The following is a 26021-nucleotide window of genomic DNA, read 5'->3' as shown; positions in this document are numbered from 1 at the left end:
TGTTGAATATTCGGATGGTTCTTTGGGCGGACTGACACAGTGTCTGATTACTCGGAGGCCTGCGCACGACCCAAGTACGTAAACATGACGCGGAGTCTGACGAGCAAGCTCTGGCGGAGGGCCACAAGCTGAGCTTCCAGGTGGCGGAGGCCGTTAGCCCCGGACACCGAAGCTAGGCTAATGACCTCTGCTGCCACTGCCGAAGGAGTGCCACGAGCTCCGTCGGTGAGCTGCGATCCGAGCTTTCAGGAGGCGGACGCCGAAACTAGGCTAAAGACCTCCGCTCCTGCCGACGGAGAGCTGCTCACTGCTGTGCCGCTCACGGACGTGTATGGAAGTATTCCTCCATCTTCCCAATCAACCGATACTGCTATTTCATCATCAGATGAGGATAAATCTGAGAAATCAGCGCTGGGCATAAATGGTGTCTCATATAATTGATCCTTTGTTGCGCTCCGGTGCACGTCACATCCGCGCACGTAGGTTATGTGACCTGCGAAAATGGCAGCGCCTCTGAAAATACGTTGTTGATTTTAAAAAAAAATCTTGTTAAAACACTATTAAATGAGTGAGGATTTAACATCACATTGTCAAAATAGGGTACATATTACATGGCCTGTTGGATACACTGTTCATGCAAATCACTGGATTCCCCCTTTAACTTTATTCCAACACATTATTGTTGTATGGGGTGAGTGTGAGAGCGTCTATCAAAATCAAGTTCCATCCATTCATTTTCTTAGCTGCTTATCCTCAGAAGGGTCATGGGTCCTGGAGCCTATCCCAGCCGTCAACTGGCAGAAGGCAGGGTACACCCTGAACTGGTTGACAGCTAATGGCAGGGCACATCGAGACAAACAGTCACAATCACACCTAGGGGCAATTTAGAGTGTCCAATTAATGTTAGACGTTTTTGGGATGTGGGAGGAGACCGGAGTGCCCGGAGAAAATCCCACGGAGGCATGAGGTGAACATGCAAACTCCATACAGGCGGATCCAGGATTGAACCTGGGAGCTTAGAACTGTGAGGCTAACGTTTTCCAGCTGAGCCCACCGTCCCACCTCAAAATCAAATTGATGTAGTTAAAAAAAAAAATCTTTTAATGATTAAATTCCACACAATTTTTAAGATCGCGCCCTGGCAGGCGGTCGCATGTCTCTTCTACTTGACCACTGTAAAAGGTCACTGCTCACCACCAAGTTTCGTCATACCCAATCTAGGGGTGTCCGGGACAAAAAGAAGCCAAGGACCTCAGGGGACCATGCAATTTTGCAACAATTGGGCATGTACTGAAATGGTTTACAGTCGTTTGCAATTTCAAAGGTTGACATTCAATGTGGTCTTGGAAAGACTGCTGAAAATCAGAGACCAGGTGGAGGAATGCACAACTGTCGATACGCTTCAGTTTAAAATCAGCTAGGATTTTATGCATAAGGCACTAAGAGGTTGCATTGGCTAAAATGTAATACAGAACATTGTGAGCACACATGGCATCACAAAAAAATCCGATCTTAGATGCTCACAGAGTTAGAGGAATTTGCCAGTAAGGTTTTAATGCGTCCAATTTGGTCACAAATTTAGCCTAACCTGCAACATCAATGCAGTTTTTCATCCAAGAAACAAGTCAGGTTTGGAAACTAAATTGACTTTTTCAGTCATTTGAAAAATAAGGTGTGGTATCAGACAAGCTCCATGAAGTCATGCTTGGCACAGTGAACTCAGTCATGCTGTGGGGGCAAACTACGGCACGTGTGGGCCACATTCAGGCCGTTGACCCTCTCAATCTGACCCGCAAAAGCCTGGTAGAGAATTGCTCAAATCATACCAACATTATGACTATCTTAATTTGACCTTGTCTGTAATGCCGAGGGGTTCCACCAGGTAGCGTACAAGATACAGGGATATATTGACTTGATTTTGGCTGGCCCGTTTACTCAGTTGCAACCATGAACCCTTCTTAACAGGAATGGACAAAAACAAATAAAATTCAACAGTGAGTGTTGAACAGCAACTTTCCCTAAGAATACAAACAATTAATACTGTAGTAGGTTTTATTTCAGTTTCTCAAAATATTATAAAGTCATGTGCATATTCTAATCTCTTATATAGATATCGTACACCGATGTCATAAAATCATGTGATTTTTGTTGCTGGTCAAACAAAGCATTGTTGAAAGTGAATTACTTTTGAGAAGAAACGAAAATACATCTGATAGCACGACACCCAGTTTTGTCCGATACCCTGAAACGTTTTAGAAGGTGATAAGAAACGAAGATAAGTGGCATAGAGATCTATATTTAATGCCGAAGTCGATCTTTTCGCTGATAAGAAATTTGACTGTTAATTCGCTTTCGCTTGTCTTGGACAACTGGATATACACATGTAACTGGTGAATAAGTCATCGAGATTTACACAGAAGCGTTTTAAAGCGTATAAAAAAAAGTCTGGAAAATCCCTGCAGGCACAGGGAGAACATGCTCCTCATAACTGTGAGGCCAATGCTCTACAACTGCTCCACCATGCCACCTCACTCGAATCCGTTCCTTTAGATTTTTTTCACCAAGTAGTCCAGTTCTTTTTCTTAAAATAATTTACGTGCTTCCTCATTCCGTGAGTGAGCCATTCCCGAGGTTCATAATCACTCAGTACTTTCACCGAAGCAATATGTGTTGTTGTTTTTTGTGTATTTTAAAATAGAAATTAATAAATACACTTTTGCGTGCAGTGAGCTTCAGCTACCGACAATCCTTTAGCTCTGCTTGCGCCAGCCAGCATGACTTTTCTGGAACAACATTTCTTCTTTTCCTTTCGGCTTGTGCCATGAGGGGTCGCCACAGCATGTCATCTTTTTCTAAGCCAATCTACTGCATCATCCTCTAACATCTACTGCCCTCATGTCTTCCCTCACAACACCTATCAACCTTCTCTTTGGTCTTCCTCTCGCTCTTTTACGTGGTAGCTCCATCCTCAGCACCCTACTACCAATATAATCATTCTCTTGCCTCGGGATATGTCCAAACCATGTAAGTCTGCTCTCTTGAACCTCGTCTCCAAAACATCAAACTTTGGCTGTCCTTCTTATGAGTTCATTTCTAATCCTATCCAACCTGCTCACTCCTAGCGAGAACCTCAACATCTCCATTTCTGCTACCTCTAGTTCTGTTTCCTGTTGTCTCTTCAGTGCCACCGCCTCTAATCTGTACATCATGGCTGGCCTCACCAGTGTTTTTATAAACTTTTTGCCCTTCATCCTAGCAGAGACTATTCTGTCACATAACACACTAGACACTTTCCGCCATCTATTCCAACTTGCTTGGACCCGTTTCGTCACTTCCTTACCATACTCACCATTGCTCTGGATTGTTGACCCCAAGTATTTGAAGTCAACCACCCTCACTATCTCTTCTTCCTGGAGCCTCACTCTTCCCCCTACATCCCTCTCATTCACCCACATATATACCTTCACCTTAAATTCTTCTGTTACGCCTACAGCACACCTCACCACTGTTCTGCTGCCCTCATACATGTCCTGTACTATTCTAATGTATTTCTCTGCCCCATCAGACATACGCATGCAGTACCGCAGTTCCTCTCTCGGAACAGTGTCATAGGCTTTCTCTAGATCCACAAAGACACAATGTAGTTCCTTCTTATCTTCTCTTTACTTTTCAATTAGCATCCTCGAGGCAGATAATGCCTCTGTGGTACTCTTTCTAGGCATGAAACCGTATTGTTGCTTGCAGATACTGACTTCTGACCCGAGTCCACCCTCCACTATTCTTTCCCATAACTTCATTGTGTGGCTCATTAACTTTATTCCTCTATAGTTGCCATAGCTCTGAAGATTGCCTTTGTTCTTAAAAATGGGAACTAGAACACTTTTCCTCCATTCTTCAGGCATCTTTTCGCCCGCTAGTATTCTGTTGAATAAGTTGCTCAAAAACTCCACAGCCACCTCTTCAAATTGCTTCCATACCTCCAATGGTATGTCATCAGGACCAACGGTCTTTCCATTTTTAGTCCTGTTTCAGTGCCTTTCTTACTTCCCCCTTACTAATCATTGCCACTTCCTGGTCGTTCACACTTGCCTCTTCTACTCTTCTTACTCTCTCATTTTCTTCGTTCATCAACTTCTCAAAATATTATTTCCATCTATTCAGTACAAAAGGAGTTGACTATCTCTCAGGTCAGTGGTTAATTTCCATAAAACAATCACTACTGGCACCAGTCCACATATTTCCATCGCTATCCTTAATAACTTTTACTTGCTGCACATTCTTCCCATCTCTATCCCTCTGTCTGGCCAACCTGTAAAGATCCTTTTCTCCTTCTTTGGTGTCCAATGTGGTGTACGTCTTCATATGCCTCTTGTTTAGCCTTTGGCATCCCTACCTTTCACAACTCTCTCTTTGTCTGGGATGCTCAGAACTACTTCATCTAGTTCCTTCCAGAATTTCACTTTTAACTCCAGGTCACATCCTACCTGCGGGGCACAGCCGCTAACCACATTATACATAACACCCTCAATTTCAAATTTTAGTCTCATCACTCGATCTGATACTCTTTCCACCTCCAAGACATTCTTAGCCAGCTCTTCTTTTAAAATAACCCCTACTCCATTTCTCTTCCCATCAACTCCGTGGTAGAATAATTTAAACCCTGCTCCTAAACTTCTAGCCTTACTCCCTTTCCACCTCCTCTCTTGGATACACAGTACATCAACCTTTCTCCTAATCATCATGTCAACCAGCATCATGTCAACCAGCAACCCTCAGCATTTATCCGGGCTTGGGACCGGGTTTACAGATTGCACTGGCTTGTACCCCCATGGAGCTTAATTTTTCTGTAACAACACTAACCAGCATTAATCTTTTAGGTAAGTCTTTAGAGAAGTGTACTGAGAATGTCTACTTATGTTTAGGTCCCATCAATTTTCTTTGCTGCTTAACCTTACAAGGGTCACAATAGTGCTGGAGCCAATCGCAGCAGTCATCTGGCAGGAGGCAGGGTACAGCCTGAACCAGTTTCCAGCAAATCGCAGGGCACATAGAGCCAGACAACAGTTGCACTCACAATCACACCTAGGGGCAATTTAGAGTGTCCACTTAATGTTGCATGTATTTGGGATGTGGGAAGAAACTGGAGTGCCTGGAGAAAACAAAGGTTTGCCCCTCCCCCCTAGGTTAAAACAATACATTTAGTGAGTTTATGGCTTTCAACTTCGATGTCATAAAACAAAACTGATGTCTGACTGGAATTTGAAAAGAGCTTCGTTCAATCAGATTAACGGTTGTACTCGATTGGACAAAAGAAAGCTCATTTAACCTGACACACTTTAGGACACAGAATGCTGAGGATGTGATATATGATGGCCAAAATTAAGTTCTGTCATAACCTGTGAATTGACCTTTGATAAAAACTCCCTTGTTTTTGGCAGACAAACGGTTGAAATAATTTAATCAGTGGAGTGCCCGCACGGCAGAGGACTGGTTAACACATTTGCTTCACAGTTCTGAGGACCAGGGTTCGAATCCCAGCCCACACCTGTGTGGTATTTATATGTTCTCCCTCTGTCTGTGTGGGTTTTCTCCACTTTCCTCCCACATCCCAGAAACAGGTGTGGTAGGTTGATTTGAAGACTAAATTCCCTGGAGGTGCGAATGTACGTGCAAATGTTTGTTTCTTGTACCCTGTGATTGGCTGACGATCAGTTCAGCATGTACCCTGCCTCTGGCCTGAGGATAGCTGGGATATGCTCGAGCATGCCCGCCACCCTATAGTAAAGATAAAGAGTACAGAACATGGCTGGATGGTTTTCACTACAGGTTTAGGTTAAAGTATGTTAAGAGAGATTGCTTCAGGATAACTTGTTGCAGTGCACATCAAATTTTATTTCCGTCCAGATAGTTTTTGGCAACAGGCCAAGGCTGTCTAATAAAACTCATGCAATGGGTCTATGAGCACAGGGAGTGGGTGTAATTGCAAAAGTGGAATTGATTTTTTTGGGTTCTATGCACTTCTGTGTTTGGGCTATGGAGGTTTGGCGACTGCTGGTTGTCAGGCAAAGTCTGCAACAATGAAAGCATCAAACTCTGAAGTATTATCATTTGTTGATATCATGTTACCATGTGACTCATTACTTTTTATAATTGCTACACTTATCAAAGTATTGGCTAAGCAATCAAAGGATGAATATCTGATCTGATGAGCCATGCGCAGTTTCACAGAACGCCACCTGCAGGTCTGTGTATTTTGACTTGGACTACCTTAACCTTTGAGATGACTCAATTTTGTCTTGACAGCATTTTGAGAAACAACCAGCTGTAACAAAATGCTGTACATGTAGATTTAACATCCATAGAATAAAAATCCTTGGTCATTGTATGGTGCAGATTCAACAAACAATAATTAAAAAAAACAAACATGACAATAATGAGTTAACTCTGCTTTTAGTCTCGGCCAAAAGAAATTGCGCATCACTCACTGTTAGGTTTTCTTGATCCTAAATGCCTGGCAAAGCTAGTGTCCGAGGCAAGAGTACTTGAAGTTGAACGATAACCTTCTTCTTTTCCTTTCAGCTTGTCCTGTTAGAGGTCGCCACAGCGTGTCATCTTTTTCCATCCAAGCCTGTCTCCTGCTTCTTTCTCCCTAACCCCAACTGCCCTTATGTCTTCCCTCACAACATCCATCAACTTCCTCTTTGGCCTTCTCACTATTTTACCTGGCAGCTCCATCCTCAGCACCCTTCTACCAATATACTCACTCTCTCGCCTCTGGACATGTCAAAACGATCGAAGTCTACTCTCTTGAAGCTTGTGCATCCAGTTGTGCTTCCTGTTGTCTTTTCAGTGCCACCGTCTCTAATCTGTACATCATGGCCGGCCTCACCACTGTTTTATCAACTTTGCCCTTAATCCTCGCAGAGACTCTTCTGTCAAATAACACACCAAATACCTTATGCCAGCTGTTTTTTAACCTGCTTGGACCAGTTTCTTCACTACCCTACCACACTAACCATTGCGCTGGATTGTTGACCCCAAGTATTTTAAGTCATCCACCCTCGCTGTCTCTTCTCCCTTCACTCCTCTCATTCACGCACATATATTCTGTTTTACTTCGGCTAATCTTCATTCCTCTCCTTTCCAGTGCATGACTCCATCTTTCTAATTGTTCCTCCACCTTCTCTCTGCTTTCACTGCATATCACAATATCATCTGTGAACATCATGGTCCAAGGGGATTCCAGTCTAACCTCATCTGTCACCCTATCCATTACCACTGCAAACAGGAAGGGGCTCAGAGCTGATCCCTGATGCAATCCCACCTCCACCTTAAATTCTTCTGTCACACCTAAGGCACACCTCACCATTCTTCTGCTGCCATCATACATGTCCTGTACTATTTTAACATACTTCTCTGCCACACCAGACTTACGCATGCAGTACCACAGTTCCGCTCTCGGTACTCTGTCATAGGCTTTCTCTAGATCCACAAAGACACAAAGTAGCTCCTTCTGACCTTCTCTGTACTTTTCCACTAGCATCCTCAAGGCAAATAATGCATCTGTGGTACTCTTTCTAGGCATGAAACCATACTGTTGCTCGCAGATACTTACTTCTGTCCTGAGTCTACCCTCCACTATTCTTTCCCATAACTTCATTGTGTGGCTCATTAACTTTATTCCTCTATAGTTGCCACAGCTCTGAAGATCGCCTTTGTTCTTAAAAATGGGAACTAGCACACTTTTCCTCCATTCTTCTGGCATCTTCTCGCACGTTAGTATTCTATTGAATAAGTTGGTCAAAAAGTCCACAGCCACCTCTTCAAATTCCTTCCATACCTCCCAATGGTATGTCATCAGGACCAACTGTCTTTCCATTTTTAATCCTGTTTCAGTGCCTTTCTAACTTCCCCCTTACTAATCATTGCCACTTCCTGGTCGTTCACACTTGCCTCTTCTACTCTTCGTACTCTCTCATTTTCTTCGTTCAACTTCTCAAAATATTCTTTCCATCTATTCAGTACAAAAGGAGTTGACTGTCTCTCAGGTCAGTGGTTAATTTCCATAAAACAATCACTACTGGCACCAGTCCACATATTTCCATCGCGATCCTTAATCACTTTTACTTGCTGCACATTCTTCCCATCTCTATCCCACTGTCTGGCCAAGTTGTAGAGATCCTTTTCGTGTGAATAGGCTCCAGCATTCCCGTCACCCTTGTGAGGATAAGTGGCTCAGATAATGGATGTATGACTATGTCTCCAGTGTGTAGCATCTGCTTGTGGTTGTGCCCACTCGGCTACCAATACCAACAACCGTATCAAAAAGATAATGATCAGTAGGTGCCTCCTTTAGTGGAACTGCTTGAGCGCTGGACAAAGAAGAATGTAAACATGTGTACATCAACATATTTTATTTGTTTGTTTTTTGTGCTGCATGCCAACGGAGACTCTGTTAGTTGCATTCGTTTGCAGGAAGAGCAAATAAAGGAAAAGGATGGAATCACATTGTGGTGGCAACATACGGTTGTCCACAGTGCTGTACAAGAGGAACTTAAGTTGAATTGTCTCTACTTCAATGTGCAATTTAATGGAAAAATATTCATTGAAAAAATGTAATTATAATGCCAGTGCAAAAAAAAAAAAAAAAAACAAATCCAAAACAAAACCAATGCGTGTGAACGATTGAGGAGCATATATGCTCACACCTCTTACACATGACTACACATGTATTCCAAAATTAAATGGACTCCCTTGCTGAACATTATCAAAAAGGAATGTTTTGTTTTTTAAACGTTGTGATTACTACTTATAGTAGCCTAAAATAAAAATAAATGGAGAAAAAAATGGAGAAAAAAAATGGCAGGTTACAATAGGTTATTTTTTTTAAAATGTGCTATATTGACCACACGCTTGGGCACCGACAAAAAAAATTAAATCGCGTAAAAATGTCTATTCCAATGTCCGTGCATAACATTTGATGGGAATTTTGCCCTTTCCAACATGGCCGGCACGTAGGTTCAGTGAGCTGCTTAGATTGAGCTGGCGGATTTAGTCTTCAACTTTATGACCCCAACAGCGGAAATGTTTTTGTTTTCGCTGAGACGGCCGGTTAGCGCTTCCTGAATAGCGTTAGCATCAAGTCTAGACTCATGTGCAACGTATGTTATAACATTTCTCCACGTCCTCAAGCGCCTTTAATTTCGCCAACGTGGGGCCATGTTACAGAACAAAAGATCTTTCAACACTCACAGCTCATCGGCGAATAAAGTAAGTCCTTACCCCCAAATTTGCAAGCTTAATAAAACGCATCATTACCCTCGCGTGACACAAGCTCAGCTTTACACATACTCAACTGTAATGTATTCGTATAGCCTTGAATCACAAAAGATCAACAGATTGCTTGAACTGTGAAGGTACACCCAAACAGACACACTCACAAAAATAACAACACTTGAAGGACTTCTGTTTCAATTAATCTTTCCTTTCTTTGATACCAATTGATGCTAGCAATTTCTCTACCAGAAACCGAGCGGCACGGCAGGCGCTGCAGGGGAGGATGAAGATGCAACGTTCACCCAGCCGACCTCGTCGCAGGTCGAGAGAAGCCTCAAGAAGCTATTGCCTGGCCAGATTGACCAGAAGGTAGCATGCACACAAATAGCCAACGTGAAAGGGACTTTGCCAAATCACACGCATTGTTCTGTTTTGTGTCTAGACGGCAGACGTGGTGGAGTACATCCTGGTGAAGGATCAGAAAAAGATTCCCATTCGCCGAGGAGGTAGAAGCTCACTGGTTGATGCAAAGCCACTCCATTCAGTATAATAAAATCATAAAAAAAAAAAAAAAATCATTTAATGGACACATTTTCCTAATGTTACGGTGGCCTGGATGTGTAACACAATATAACAAATTGTGAGATTTTAACATTTACACACACAACACACTAAGTGAAAAAAAAGACAAAACACTTAAACAGTGAAACGTTAGATTTTCACACTTTTTTTTTTTATATTGCTTTGCACTTCCAACCCACTGTAGTTTTGGCTTTATTGTCAAGTGCCAAATCCTGCTGAAAGACAAAATACTTGTCTTCAAAAAGCTTGTCAGCAGCGGGAAGCATGGAGTGCTCTAAAATTTCCTTGTAGACCACAATGTTGACTGTGCACTTGAGAAAAGGCAATGGACCCACACCAGCAAATGTCCTGGCTCCCCAAACTATTACTGACTGTGGAAACTTCACACTGGACCATAAGCAGCTTGACTTTTGTGCTTCTCCAGTTTTCCCCCAGACTCTGGTACCTTGTTTTCCAAATGAAATGCAAAATTTACTTTTTTCTGAAAAGAGGAATTGGGACCAATCACTTCTTCCGAAGTGTTTTTGTCAAAAGTGTCCATGCAATTTGTTTTTCTTTCAGACCTGGTGAAACACGTGATCAAAGAATACCGAAATGTCTACCCTGAGATCATGAAGAGAGTGGCGCACACCTTTGAAGAGGTTTGTCTCGATGAGCTGTACTGGCAACCACACTAAATATAGGTGGGGCAAAATACACATTTCATTGAAAATGTACTACCATCCTTTTGCATCGTGTCTGCTTAAAATAGATATTTTTTCATACTTCGCAAAAATAATTAAACAAAATTGAATAGAATGTCATGGGCCTACCTGTGCCTAGGGGAAAGCATATGCGAAGCTAAGACATCTACTCGGGCACAGCATGTATAAAGCTCAAGACAATCAATTTGTGATGCTAATAATAATTTCTTAATGTTGAGCATGATCACCATGTAAAGAAAGTAAAGGTACTATTAATATGAAGTGGATTACCAGACTGCCTCACGGGTGCAAGGTGGGAACATGGTTAACTGGCAAAACCTGTAAAAAAGGGTTCAAGAAAAGCTTTTTATACTGAAGGTGAGAAGGATCATACCATGATCAGGCAAGGAAGCGTAGCGTGAGGAAAAAAACTGTACAGTAGTAGTATAGTATATTTGTCATCCTTTCATCTCAGGTGGAAAGGAGGCCAGGCAAATAAACATGTTTCATGTTGCTCGGCATAACACTGCACCCATTTGTGTGATTGCAATCAGAATCATATTTACTTTGGCAAGTATTGCAAAAGCACCCAAGGAATTTGTCTCTGGTACTTGGAGCCGCTCTAGTACCACACAGTCAATCGACAGAATACATTTGAGACTTAAAGACATAGCGAAAACAGTCACTGAGCAATAAAAGGTTGCTAGTAATCTAGCAATGACGATATATATTTTTTACCATTTGACGGGTTGTTATTATAAGAATAAAATAATGTATCAGGGTGTAGGGGGGGTCCAAAAGTATTTTTTGATGTCCTTGTCTTACTTATGGCAGCATGCAAATCCTCGAGAGTGGGTGGCGGGTTTTCACAATCTTTTCAGTAGTTTTGATTGTCCCTTGCACATCATGCACATGGTTCAATGTCTGGTGTTTTACTTGTTCTCCTGATACATGGCACCACCTGGCCTTCTCCTTTGTAAATAGGCTTTACACGATCATGATTTTTGGCGCCGATAACTGATCACCGGACTTAAAAACCCAATCACCGATCCGATCACAAGATGGAGCAATCAGTTTTATTTAAATGGACAATTAATTCATTTATTTTTATTAGTTGTTTATCCACTCTCAAAGACGAAGCCTCGTAATTACAGATATTACAGTACTTAAGCAGCTCATCAATGTGATTTACATTAACAACATCCATATGCGCCGCCAACAACCGGTGCTTTAGTTAGCAACGCGGTCTGGGCAACATCAAGCAAAGTTAAACATGCTGCTTATGCTTTAGATAATAATAATGAAAGTGAAAAAAAAGTTATTTTAACATGCAATGACTTTCAGAGTATGTGAAAATAATACAAGAAAAAATAGTGAAAGTTTTTTTGTTTTGTTTTTTTCAATGAGAGAAAAGGTCTGGTCTTAAAAATGGTTGTTTTGGTTAGCAATGTGTGTTTTTGTGTAGTTAAAAACATGAAGTGTATCAGGAGTTTGATTCCCAATGTGTTTTTTATTTTTTCTTCTGTTCAGGTTTTTGGCCTTAAGTTGGTTAATATAGATACGAAGAATCAGTTGTACATCCTTATCAATAAATTTGAGGCCATTGCTGGAGGTCTGTCCTTCAGGTAAGTCTTCCATGTGTGCCTTTTCTTTCTGAAGGTCTTCATAGTGTATGATCTGTCTGACACTGTCACTGCAGCTCACCTGACCCGAAGATGGGACTCCTCTTTGTCATCCTGAGTGTCATCTTCATGAAACGGGGCGTGGCCAAAGAAGGTGAGCCGCAACGCTGTCTCCTCCATGTCACTTATGAACTTGATTGTTGGTTGTCTTTTCTGGAACTGCAGGCCTAATATGGAGCATGCTTGGGAGACTCTCCATTGACCCAGCGTAAGATTTTCATTGTTCTTCTTATTGATGATTGACTTCCTCTTGGTAATGACACAAATTATACTCGCAGAAAGAGACATGAGAAATTTGGCGACGTCAAGAAGATGGTCACAGATGAGTTTGTGCGTCAAAGGTAACAATTGTGCTCCCAATGTCAACAACTTTTAATCCAATTTGGTTACGCAATAACTCCCGTGTTGGCGCCGTTTATGCAGAACAACACAAAAAAGGCATGCACATCCACTTTTCACAGGACTGGTGTTAGGCAGAAGTTTTGGATCTCAGAAAATCAAAAAACCCAAACAACAACACAGGCCGCTTTCAACACTTCATAAATCAATAATTCGTAAAAATAGCACCCAATTGGGGATTGGCCGATAGTATTGTTTTGTTAAAAAAATAATAAATTGACCAAATTTGGGCATGGGAGGTTTCTGACACTATAGTCGAAAAAGTAACAATTCTACACAAGTGTAAAAATAAGTTTACTGCTGTAAATATTTGTGGGTTCTGAGCACCTGCGGCTCAGCTGGTAGAGCATATTGTTCAATGACCGAAGGGTCGCCGGTTTGCTTCCTGGCTCTTCCTAGTTGTTGAACCTAGATAACCTAGATTTGCTCCCAGTGGTCCTGGTAGCCCCTTGAACGGCAGCAGCTTTCCATTAGTGTGCGACTGGCTGAATGTGAGATTTTGTAAAGTGCTTTTGGCAGTGTGATGGTGTGGATAAAGTGCTCTATAGGTGCAGTCCATTTACCATTTAATAGTGGAAACAATAAAACAGCCGGTTGTATTGACTTAAGGAGCTACGGGGCCTCCTTAAGGAATGCAGTATAAATTGACATAAATTTTTAATATTCTTTATCCCCCTAATGTACAATTGTTTTTATCAACAATGTTGTGCAGCTGCTATGTTATGAATTTGGCATGTTTCTAACTTGTTGGAGGAGATGTTTACGAACATTTTACCCACAGTGTTGACTTTGACAATGAAATTATTTGTTCCAAAAGTTTTTGGAGTATCATTTTGAACTAAAGAAACCATTTTGTCTTCTTGAAAAAAACTCTATTTGAAATAAGTTTTAAAAAATTGTAGATTTTGTGTTCATCATGGTGGTGTGTTCAGAGCCAGTTTCTGGAAGACTATAGATTCTGGTTTATACCACACCACACAGCAACATGGAGGAACGCGCACATGCAGATATAAAGTCACCATGTTTCTGCACATGCGCACACTCCACACACTTTTTTTTTTAAATCACATAGCCACTTGAGGGCAGGGGTTATTGGTATGTCACCAAAAAGGTTATATGAGACTACTTTAGTTTGCTCATGTATTTTGCGTGTGTGTGTACTCTCAGGTACATTGAGTATGTTCCAATCCCCCACACTGACCCACCTGAACACAACTTTCTCTGGGGTCTGCGTGCTAACGTGGAGGTCTCCAAGGCTAAACTCCTTCAGTTTGTGGCCGAAGTAAGTATCCGACCTGGGAAGAGCTAAGTGGTGATTGTCATTAGTCACTTACGAGTTAAGGGCCAACAAAGTGGTGATGGAGGGGGGTGTCTGTAATTTCCTCATAGATAAGATAAATGAGACAAAGGTTCAGAATTCCAACTTTTGTTTCATTCATCTACAAACCCAATTCAAATGAAGTTGGGATATTGATACAATTATTTTCAAATCACCCAACCTTTTTGAATACACTGCAATGATAAGGTATTTAATGTCAAACTGAAACTTTGTTTTTAACAAATAATCGTTAACTTACAATTTTATTGCTGCAACACATTCCCAAAAAACTGCAGACGTGATTTTTCCGTTTATGGACGGAATTCCTTTTTAAATTGCATAGATTGGGAAAAAAAAAAAAAACAGTTTTTCTGCAATATTCCGACCGTGACCCGTGCCAGAATCCACACTTGTTTATTTTCCGATCCGAGTTCTGCAAGCGAGACGGAAAATGTGATACGCGTCTGTTGATTGGTTGAATGTGGAACAGGCAGGTAATGGGCCTATTTGGAACTTAACACAATGGCGGTGCTCGAGAGGAAAGACGCTTTGCGAGTGAAAGAAATTGATAGAAATGTCAAAAATAAGTTTCGATGGGATTGGATGGAATGAGAAATCGTCTATACCGTTGGAAAGAAGGAAGTTACCACTCTGTTAAGCGTCTTCATTCGCAAAATCGATCGACCTGGTAAAGCATTGTGCATGTGGTGTCAGGATACTATTGACTATGGATCAAGAGGTTTCAAGGCATTGGAAGTTCACGTGAAACGACAAAAACACTTAAATCAACTAGAAGCAAGGAAAACGAACTTTTCTAGACCTGGTACATTCGGATGTCAACCCAAGGCCAACAAACCTTACGGACTTCATGCCTTGGTTACTTCCACTACTGTATTGAGAGGCAAGATCCACAGAAACAACCAACCCCAGTTGCAGACAGGTTCGTCAGAAACGAGGTGACAGTTCAGAAGCAATTACTTGTAAATAATTGTTGTCCAATTCATGCGTTTCAATCATTTACAAAAACAAGAAACTAAAACGTTTTTTAATGGATACGATATACACGTTATGAAAAGCACACTTGCATGCCATGATGCAAATCTGAATTCAATTTAGTTTCACTTCTAGTAGTTTACTTAGTTGAATTTGTATTTGAATTTGTAATTTTTCGAGGTAAAGGGATGCACCTAAATAATAAATGATCATATTGTGTACATTTTGACAACAGAATAGCATGTATTTATAGATGTAATATATATTTAATTCATAATACAATTTATAAAACTTGCACGTTAAAATTGATCATCCTTTGTTCATGCTTGCAGCCTCCAGACCCCCGGCTACTTTTCAGTCTTTTTTTTTTTTTTTCATTCACTCAAATCACATCCCTGAAGCTGGGACAGGGTCATGTTTACCACTGTTACATCACCTTTTTTTTTTTTTTGTTTTAACAGCATTCAATAAATGTTTGGGAACTGAGGACACTCATTGTTGAAGTTTTGTTGGTGGAATTCTTTCCCATTTTTACATGATGTACAGCTTCAGGTGTTCAACAGCCCGGGGTCTCAGATTTTACACTTCATAATGCTGCCACACATTTTCAATAGGAGACAGGTTTGGACTGTTAGGCAGGCCAGTATCGTACCCACACTGGCAAAGCAGGAGTTCAGAAGTCTCAACAAAATATTAATTCCAAAAAAGGCAAACAAGGCACATGGAAAAAGCAAACTCACCAAAGTAACAAACTCAACTAAATGTAAAACTAGAAACTAAAATGAGTGTTGGCAAAGAAGTGGCATTATCACGACCCATCGGCACAGAGGAGGACCCAAATGCAGGACTCCGGAGACGCAGAGGCAGTTTGGGAAAAGTGTTTATTCGGCCCGAAGTCGGGGATCAGGCAAAACAGTCAAGTGGAGCAGCAGTAGTCAGGATGTCAGGCGTAGAGAGCAGGTCCGCGGGCAGGCAGGGGTCGGTACATGGGAGATCGATCAGAGAAGGCAGGAGTATCAAAGACATCAAGCTTACGGGGTCGATCAGAGGACAGGCGGAGGTCGGTACACCAGGGTTCACGATCAAGAATACGGGACTGCAGGAACGGAGCATGAATTGGGACGATCTGACGAAGACCAGTTGCCGCCGGGACTGGAATGAAGAGAACTGTGGTACACGCGCCGTCTGCTGGACAGGAACGTGAGGATGCCGATGAGCCGTCGCCATCCTCTGTTGCCGTTGAGACGGGCGTGGGATGACCGTGTGCCAGTCGCCATCAAAGCAGAAGCGTGGGACGGCCGCAGACCGGTCGCCGTCGAAGCAGGAGCGTGGGGCGGCCGCAAACCGGTCGTCGTCAAAGCAGGAGAGTAGGACGGCCACGGACTGATCGCCGTCGGAGCAGGGGCGTGGGGCGGCCGCGAACCGGTCGCCGTGGAAGCAGGAGCGTGGGGCGGCCGTGGGCCTGTCGCCGCTGAGACAAGGGCGAAGGATGACCGCGGATCAGTCGGCGCCGGTACTGGAACGAAGGGGACCGTGACGCCACCGCCTTCTGCTGGACAGGGCCGTGACGATGCCGATGATCCGTCGCCACCTCCTGGACAGGAAGGTGAGGCGGCTGCGGCGCCATCGCCACCTCCTGGACAGGAACGTGAGGCGGCTGTGGCGCCATCGCCAGCTCCTGGATCGGAACGTGGGATTTGAAGATTGGCTCCTGAAACCCCACAGGCAGCAGAATGCTGCGTTGTTGCTCTTTCAGTGTTTGCCTTGACACTCCTGAACTGGGCGCTTGTTCGTGAATGAGTCGGCTCCTTCAGACGGAGTCCGACTGGCTCATAGTCAGGGATCCCGGAGGAGAGGAGCGGGTCTCAGGAGCGGGTCGGTAGCCACCGCAGCGTGAGTCAGCAGAGAGTCTGTTGAAACCGCGACGTGGGCGTGTCTCGGGAGCGGGCCAGTTGCAACCGCAGCATGAGCGTGAGTCAGCAGCGAGTCTGTTGCAACCGCGACGTCGGCATAGCTCGCCTGGTTATCTAATCATCGCCGAACCTGGGGTGTGAAGACCGCAAGTTCGGCGCTCTGCGGCTCTATTTTGGCCTGCATTTTGCGTTGGGAGACCTCGTGATTCTCGAGTTGCTGCACCTCGGGATTTGCGGACCGCTACTCCCTCTGAGCTGGAAGTTTCACCACCAGCTCCTGGTCTGCTGGTTTGGCCGTTGCCGGTCGGGAGAGGATGGACGAGGACGGTGTCTTTGTCGCCACGCAGCGGGAGGCACAAGGGAGCACCCGGCCTGGGCGTCTCCTCTGGCCGCCACGCCGAGGACCCAGGTAGCGGGTTCCCAAAAAAGGATTGGAGGACGAGGACTTGGACCTACCGGACGAAGACACTCTGGAGCGGGAAACACGGGGAGGTGAAACAAACTGACTGGGATTAAAGCTAGGGAGAGGAAATTCACAGTCATAATCTGAATCGTAGTCAGGCAGCTGGTCATATAAATCACGGTCTTCCTCAAATTCCGAAAAATCAGAGTCCAAAAAAAAAACAAGGTGGTGAGCGGGTCGTGGTCGGGACGTAATCATGACACGCAGGCGGTGCGTGTGACAGGGAATATGCGAACGACATCATGAAGCCTTCCCGGGTAGGACAGGCTTGGTCCTTCGGCAGTCGGTTTACCTCGCGTCGGTCCCGGCGACGCCGGGTCTTTCCTGCTGGATCCTGGTTTGGCCAGATCGTTCTGTCACGACCCATCGGTACGGAGGAGGACCCAAATGCACGACTCCGGAGATGCAGAGGCAATTTGTGAAAAGTGTTTATTCGGTCTAAAGTCGGGGATCAGGCAAAACAGTCAAGTGGAGCAGCGGTAGTCAGGACATTGGGTGTAGAGAGCACGTCTGAGGGCAGGCAGGGGTTTTTACACGGGAGGTCGATCAGAGAATGCAGGAGTATCAAATTATGTCAATCTTACGGGGTCGGTACACCAGGGTTCACGATCAAGAATACGGGAGTGCATGAAATGGACATGAGTTGCGACGATCTGGCGAAGCCCAGTCGTCCCATGGCTCCTATAAATACTGGGGTTAATCAACGAGGATGAGGCGCAGGTGTGCGCCTCCTAATCAGCGCCGGTGTGCCGGGACCCGCCCAGCCAGGGATGGACTGGCAGGACCATGACAGGCATAGGTAGACCATTGTATGGGCATGGACAGAGAGACAGACAAGAACAAACAATATCAACAATGGAGCGACAAGAACTGAAAGAAATCAGAGTTAAATGCACACAGATTGACGAGAGAATGAGGAACACCTGGACAAGACACAAGTGGCAGGAAGGAGACACCCTGCACGATATATTATTTGACCATTGTCATGGTGATGTATGTGTATGCAGTAGTCACAGTGCAGGTCCTGATTGTCCTGAATTAAACTGCTGGGTTCCACGGTGTACCGTGCCTTCAAAGATGGTACATCTTTTTAATACCCACTCCCTAGAGTGGGTGTCTACAGTGTGACAAGTAATTCTCCAAATAGGTGGGAAAACAGTCTTGCTTCACTTTGTCACTCCCAGCTTTATCCATCCACTTTCTAAGATGCTCATTCTCACAAGGGTTGTGGAAGTGCTGTAGCCTATCCCAGCTAACTTTGCCAAAAGGTAGACAACCTCACCAGTCAGTCACAGGGCACACATAAAGTTCCGTCAGTGAATGGGAACTGAACCCACATTGCCTTTACCAAATTCAGGCGAGTGTACCACTACACCATCAGTGACACTCCCAGCTTTAGTTTACTGTAAAACTGACATGTAAAACAAAGAATCTAACAACAAACAACCTAAATGCTGTCAAACAGTGATGTGAAAAGCCACACATGCGAATAGAATTTAACGCTGTTTCAGTAATTGCAAACATTCAAACACACACGGAGAAGCCTAGTGTTTCTATTTGCATGTAAACATGTTGGCGTTCTGTTGATTCATGCTGGAAAGTTTCAGTAAACATTGTGCATGTGAATCTGACAACGGCAAGCAAGGGAGGTGACACAAGTCACAATTCACCATCCTACTGATTGACATCAAGGCACTCACATTGCACGGAAAATTTCCCAAGAAACCAAACTTGCTCCACTTTTCATATCGTTGGTTACAATTATGTCACTATGGAAGATTTTTCATTGCAGACAAAATATGTCAGAGTCTAATCTGGGAAATTGCCCGCGGTAACAAATTGAGCCAATAATGGGGCTAAAATCCTGTACTTTTATTCAGGTATTAGTTTTCCTAACATTTGGGAGTTCTCGGAAATCTCGGAACAATTGCCTGTTCGCCTTCATGTATATCCGTCCCTGGTGGATTGGCATACAATCCATGCACCAACACGCATACAGTGTTATTAAATGGTAATAATAATAGAAGGGTGTACAGTATCTTCATTTTGCTAGCATGTAATAATGCAATTGTTCATAATGTCCTCTTTAATCATGTAATGCGTTAACTTTGTAGATGATTGATTAAATAAAAACTGGAAAAAATAAATTGTATGTTGTACTGAGTGCGTATTTGTAATTCCACTGATGCGTTTGCATTTGTTGTCAGCTTCATAATCAGGATCCTCAAAGTTGGACAAGTCAATACCGAGAAGCCCACAACACTCAAGACAGTCAGGCAAGCTCAAGCAAGCAAAGATGAAATGTTCCATTTTTTTCCCTGTGATCTTTTTTTGTTGTCACAGTATTGCCCTTCCTTAGCTTATTTATTTTGAATTTGAACTGCTTGGAATGTTTTCATTTTGCAATCTCTATGATAACTTTTTTTTGTAAAATAAAAGGTTTTCACCTTGGTATTTTTATTGGCGAAAAGAATCACTTTCAAGACAAGTGAAAATATGCATGGTGAAATCATTTATGACAATACTTTTATCTAGCTAAAAGTTACCTATTCAACTCAAACTATGGTCACTGTTTGCATTTCCAAGTATGTAAAACAACTTATTTTCCTCATCAGTACACAGTATAGACAGACCCCATATTGACAGGAAAAAAAAAAACTTGGAAGTTTTTGCAGATTTATTTAATATTTATTTAAAAGAGAAACTGAAATATCATAGCCATAAATATTCAAAGCCTTTGCTCAGTATTCAGTAGAAGCACACTTTTGAGCTTATAGACCCATGAGGCTTTTTCAGAATGATGTAATTTGCAAGTTTTTCCACGCTTGGATTTGGGGATCCTCTCTTGCAGATCTCTCCGGTTCTTTCCGGTTGGATGGTGAATGTTGGTGAGCAGCCGTTTTCAGGTTTCTCCAGAGCTGCTCAATTGGGTTCAAGTCAGGGCTCTGGCGGGGCCATTCCAGGAAAGATAGTTGTTTTGAAGCCATCAGGTTATTTGTTTTGGGTCATTGTCTTGTTGGAAGGTGAACCTTCAGTGATGAGCAGTGTCTTGTTTTCTCCACACATGCCACTTAGAAATAAGGCTGACAATTACTATTGTGGTCCCATCAGCCTCAGAATCAAATTTTTCGCCATTTTAGAGTCCTTCAGGTGGTTTTTTTTTATTTTTATTTATTTTTATTTTTTTTTGCAGACTATTGGGCTTTGTGTTTTGCACTGAGGAGAGGCTTCTGTTGGGCCACTCTGCCATAAAGTCCTGACTGGTGCTGGGCTGTAGTGATAGCTGACTTTCTAGAACTCTCAAAAATGATATACACCTACCTTACTGTAAGTCAGAATTTGTTCATGTCCATATATATTGATTTAAGATTTAACATTTCTCTAGAGCAAGGGTCAGGAATCTATGGCTCGGGAGCCATATCTGGCTCTTTTGATGGTTGCATATGACTCCCAGACCCCTCATAACGACTTACTGAATATGTCATTTTTGGCACGTAGGCAAAGGAAATGAGGCAGAGACAGTTTTTCCTCGTGGGGTTGCTGTAGTTTGCCATCCAATACGGCAATCGATGTGTGCAAGTGGAGAACCGTCGAACACAGATCGGGTCGGAACAACTGATTGTGGAAATGCTTTAGACAAAGATCGCTCAAATAAAAAAAAAAAGATGGAGTACCGCAGTTTGGGGGAAGAATGAACAGAGGAATTCACTTTTGTGGGGAGAGAAACTTCTGATGTGTGTCTAATTTGTAATGACAAAATTACAGCTCAAATATAAAGTACCACTTCAACAAATGGCATTGTGCGTATGCATCAAAATATCCTGTAGGGGACAACAGGAAAGCATGAGGGTCCAGAGTCCAGGTTAGTCAGCAGCAACTCTGTTTGGACCCAACTAGGTGACTGGAATTCCGATATCTTTGCTGGTGCTTTGGCAATTGTGAAAATCGGAAAGCCATTCAAGCGGCACAGTGAAACAGCTGTAGAGTGTTGGCCTCACAGTTCTGAGGTTCAAAGCCTGGCGTCTGTGTGGATTTTCTCTTGGCACTCTGGTGTCCTCCCACATCCCAAAAACATGCAACATTAATTGGACACTTTAAATTGCCCTAGGTTTGATTGTGAGTGCGGCTGTTGTCTGTCTCCAAGCCCCCTGCACTTGGATGGCAACCCGTTGAGGGTGTACCCTGCCTACTGGCTGATTACAGCTGAGCCAGGCTCTGCCACTCCTTGCAACCTCTGTAAAGATAAGCGGCTCAGAAAATGGATGGATGGAAAGCCATTCACAGATGGGAGTATGTCAACCGTTCATTCTTAATGTTGCCGAATAAAAGATATGCCTTTGTCGGCATAACATCCATACATCTATTATCCAAGCCGCTTATCCTCTTAAGGGTCACGGGAGTGCCGGAGCCTAATCCAGCTAGCTTCGGGCGAAAGGCGGACTACACCCTGAACTGGTTGCAAGGTAGATATCAACACAATCACTGAGCGGATACTGAACCCACGCTGCCTGCACCAAAGTCAGGGGTGTGTACCACTACAATAGAGCTTGTGCACCTACGTCAGAAAATCACGTGACTTTTGTTTACCTCTCCATATTGCCGGTCAAGCTAAGCATTGCTCAATGCTAAGTCGGTTGGAGATGACACCGAAATATGTCTTGGAGCACGACGCCCAGAGTCTTGTCCGATACCATCAGACATTTAGAAGGTGAAAATAAACGACGATACGTGGAAAAATTAGATAAACTCGGCATAGAGGACCCTTATTTAATCCCGAAATCGATGTTTCAGCTGATAATACATTGGACTGTTAATTCACTTCTGCTTGTCTTGGACAACTGGATCTACACATGTATCTGGTGAGTAAGTCGTCGAGATTTCCCCGGATAAGTTTGAAAGTGTACAAAAGTCTGGACGCATATGAATACTTTGTTGTTGGATCTGTTCTCATCAGGAATAAATCCCAGATAGTGACAGTTTTGACGGCTCGTGAACGCGGAAGTGTGTTCAGAGACATGTTAACCTTTGCGGGAATCCATCGATCTTTTCAGCTAGTATTCAATACATATACCAATATTTAAATAAATGACCCCTGGTTTTACATAAACTCGCATTCATTAACTGTGATTGGGGGAAAAAAAAAAGAAAAAAAGAGGACAGAGTCGTCTCCACCGAACGTACACGGAAGCGATTGCGGTCACACACAACCTCCGTAAACCTGAGCGACAGACTTTTTTTTTTTTTTTTAACACGCATTGTTCTCAAATGTACGGAGCCCGTAAAGAGACATTGAAGAAAAAAAAACTTATTGGAAAAAAAACGTAATGGTTTTTCTCATTGCAATGAGTAACTTACTCAATGCAATGTGTAATTTACTCATTGCTATGAGTAACTAACTCATTGCTATGAGTTAGTTACTCATTGCAATGAGTAAGTGTCAGAAACGTGTATCTATGCGTCGTAGCTTATTGACCTGCTAGCTAGTGGTAGCTTCCTGAGTTTAGGTAGCCGTAAATTACAACTTGCTTTGACCACACGAGCTGAAAGAATGGCAACAGAAAAGGACTTGGTCTCTTTCCTCAAAACAAGGAATATACCTGACAGCGTCATCGATCAACTCAAAGAAGATAAGGTGAGTATAACAGTAAACTTTTATCACACAAATATAGCAGTATAGGCATCAATTCTGCTTGCTAGGCTAGAATGATTGACATTTGTAACCCGCGTCTTTCTTCTTACAGATCGATATTAACGTCATGTGTGTTATGACAGATGAAGAGTTAGGACAGTATTTCGTCAGATATGGAGACCAACTTGCACTCAGAGCATTTTGTCGTCGGAGAACCCTGACAGATGAAAACCAGGGTGGAAGGGAGGCTGTGAAAGACACGCTGATGGAACGTATCAGAGAAAGGTTCGGGAACGAACAAAGAGCTACGACCGACCACGGCACTATTAGAAATAAAGGTGCCGTCAAAGTCACGCGCCGTGTTTATCATCAAGCGCGTATCATCAAGTCAGAGCAAGAGGTGGAGGTGGAACACGGCACTTGTCCGTTGACAAAACAGTGACTAAGCTGCTGGAGACAGGCAAAGATTTGTTTTTTCCAAATGGACGTTCGCTCAAAGGACCATGTTAAGACTTTGACTTTGATATACGTGATTATAGTCATAATTTAGTGGCTCGTGATGTCACTGTTAGTCAGCTATACGAGCAAAGTAAACTAGCCATGCTGCGCATTTACACAACCACAATACAGCTCTCTGATTTATCCTCGGACTTCGAGCCCACAGATGATCCACTAATGGAGGTAAGGCAGCTTCTCTTACGCATGTTTTTAATACATAGGGTATTGCACATTTTAAAATAGTAAAGATACCATTTTAAGTTTGACGTTTGGAGCATGAATTACAGTGATTTGAACCCCAGTCTACAGAACTGTGAGGCAGATGCTCTAACCTGTCGTTGACTGTCCCGTCACCTATATTTGGGAGGAAAAGAGCAACAATGGAGCAGCATGACCATATAAATCTACAATGTGTTGATCTGGTAACAACTTTCTTTATTGTTGCCAATGCAGCGATGATCTTTGAGGAGACGATCTTACAGACATCGGCACAGCACGACTAGAAACAACCAAGTCGCTCACTCAGAAAGCTCCTTTGCTGTAGATCCAGCACCCACTTGCTCAATGCAGGTAAACCATATATATATATATATATATATGATATACTGATATACTGAGTATGGAACAGGTATTGGAATAATTCTTGCCAAATTGTTTAAACAATATTTTTTTAAAATTCAAACAAAAATGAATCAAAAATTTCAGTTTCGTGTAGTGACGTTTAGGTTACATCTACACTACACATGAGCAAATTGGAGCCCATAATGTGTGAAAAAAATGTGCTTGTTCTTGGGTTAAACTTTTCATTGCAAAACTTCCATGGGATTGGATTTTGTGAGGAAAATGGTTTTTTTCAATGTTACTTCACTTTTGATATGCTTTTTGCTGTTTTTCTTGTAATCAATAACAGAGAAGAGAGCAAATGAATCACTGAAGTTCAGCATCCGAGATGACCGACACAGAAGCCCTTCATCCTCTATCTTCTGTAGCTGTCGGACTGTCAGGAGGCATTCATGGTTATGAGGGAGGCCAATTGACTCCTCCGTACAGGGCACTTGACCACGGCTCCTGAAGTGACGTCACACCACGTGCGCCTACGTCAGACAAACAATTAGCAAAAAGGGCGGCGCATCAAGAAAAGAATAGAGCGAAACTGTCCAATTTACCGGCTGATTTCTCACTCACATTCTTAGCTAACAGTGAAATATCGTTGAAAAGCAGACAGCAGGGCTTCAAGTATTTCAGCGAGGGGTATTTCAATAGTATTTACATGCATATCGACGGAGAAACCATTGATATTAGCTCGAGATCTTTCCAGAGTCAGAGGAAGACCGAGAAGCCACATAATATAATATATTATAACCCAAAGACGAATTCGTCATTGACAGTTTTCTATTTTCGTGTTACATATCACACTTGTGTGCAGAATCTGTATATGTATCTGTATCTGTATAGCCATTTGTGAACCACCGTATGAAGGAAAAGAAGGCGAGGCTTGATTTATGAGTTGTTTCTTTTGTTTTCTTTGTGTAACGTCACGCGCTCCCCTCAATAATTATTCTTGAATTAGTGCCGAACCTATGTAAATCCCGACCGAGTACGACAATCACTACTTTAGTGTCCTCAAACATCCTTCCTTCAGTCTTGGTGTCTCGGTGCACGTCGAAGGCTTTTAGGACTGCTAGTCCGGTTTAGCTTAGCTAATTAGCCGCGAACAAAGAGAGACGTTTGTGCAGTCAGATCATCGCAAAATATCGCTCAACACAGATCAAGTGTGTCAATCATTCACACTTATCTATGTTATGCAAGCGAAGAACTGCTAATTCATTTATATGAGACATGTATTGAAAATCAAATATAGTGCCTACCTTTGTGCAAACATATCTGTTCCGGTTGATGGATTCAGTTGATCATGCGGTCTTCCACAAAGTTTGATCCATCGAAGACATTTTTCGTACTCGGTCTTCTGTTCCGGTTGATTTTAGATGGATTCAGTTGATGATGCGGTCTTCCACAAAGTTTGATCCATCAAAGACATTTTTCGTACCGGGTCTTCGGTTTTGGAAAGGGTACGAATTGAACTCCACCAACTAGCCTTTCAGGATACCTGTCGTCACTATTATAAAGTCCGTGACTACACCTCTTAAACATATCTATTGTTAAAGAACCCAAATACGCGATAAAACCCTAACAGAAGCTATACTGGACCATCGAGCGTTGTCTGAGAAAACTGCGGGCCCAAAAAGGGGCGTGGTTTATGCAGATCTCTGGCCTCTGATTGGTCAGTGACGCGGATTGCGCAATTTCTACAGAGGGGTCAATTAATGACTGTCAAATGAAGATGGTGAACAATGGTTCGGTGACGATTTTGATCCACCACTTGCCCTTGCCATAGAAGCATCCCCTGATGATGATGTACAGTTTGGACCATTTACTGGCGATGACGATGACCAAGACTCCACCCTTCCCTGGAATCCATATGAGGTAAACAGGATGCAGGTATACAGGAATGAGAATTTTCCGCCGATCGGTGGATTTCTGATTTTTTTTCACACCAAAATGACCATTCTCGAGATAAGCGCAAA

General features: G+C 42.9%; 1 protein-coding gene and 1 non-coding gene across 3 annotated transcripts; both read left to right on the top strand.

Annotated features, from left to right (window-relative positions):
* Window positions 1-9002: 9002 nt before the first annotated feature.
* On the top strand, window positions 9003-19763 carry ndnl2 (necdin-like 2). Of its 2 annotated transcripts, none has more exons than XM_061830592.1 (10): window positions 9003-9270; window positions 9526-9645; window positions 9719-9782; window positions 10420-10499; window positions 12072-12166; window positions 12241-12317; window positions 12389-12431; window positions 12502-12564; window positions 13790-13904; window positions 15266-15406. In XM_061830592.1, exons 1-10 carry the CDS (start codon window positions 9220-9222, stop codon window positions 15389-15391), a joined length of 834 nt encoding a protein of 277 aa, XP_061686576.1. In that variant the 5' UTR covers window positions 9003-9219; the 3' UTR covers window positions 15392-15406. The 2 variants fall into 2 exon arrangements, with proteins under 2 accessions (XP_061686576.1, XP_061686577.1); XM_061830593.1 differs by lacking the exon at window positions 15266-15406 and adding an exon at window positions 19517-19763 and having other exon boundaries at window positions 9007-9270.
* LOC133506816 (small nucleolar RNA SNORA11) lies at window positions 13542-13673 on the top strand. Its single transcript, XR_009796637.1, has one exon. It is a non-coding gene; the product is annotated as a small nucleolar RNA SNORA11 (small nucleolar RNA).
* Window positions 19764-26021: the final 6258 nt, after the last annotated feature.

The sequence above is a fragment of the Syngnathoides biaculeatus genome, chromosome 9 (assembly GCF_019802595.1).
Source record: "Syngnathoides biaculeatus isolate LvHL_M chromosome 9, ASM1980259v1, whole genome shotgun sequence".
NCBI classification, from domain to species: domain Eukaryota; kingdom Metazoa; phylum Chordata; class Actinopteri; order Syngnathiformes; family Syngnathidae; genus Syngnathoides; species Syngnathoides biaculeatus.
This window is presented reverse-complemented; position numbering and strand designations above follow the sequence as displayed.

Coding starts and splice junctions, on each gene's coding strand:
- ndnl2 (XM_061830592.1), top strand. CDS start 9,220: ATGTTACAGAACAAAAGATCTTTCAACACTCACAGCTCATCGGCGAAT. Junction 12,167..12,240: donor GCTGGAGGTCTGTCCTTCAG/GTAAGTCTTCCA, acceptor CTGTCACTGCAG/CTCACCTGACCCGAAGATGG. Junction 12,318..12,388: donor ACGGGGCGTGGCCAAAGAAG/GTGAGCCGCAAC, acceptor CTGGAACTGCAG/GCCTAATATGGAGCATGCTT.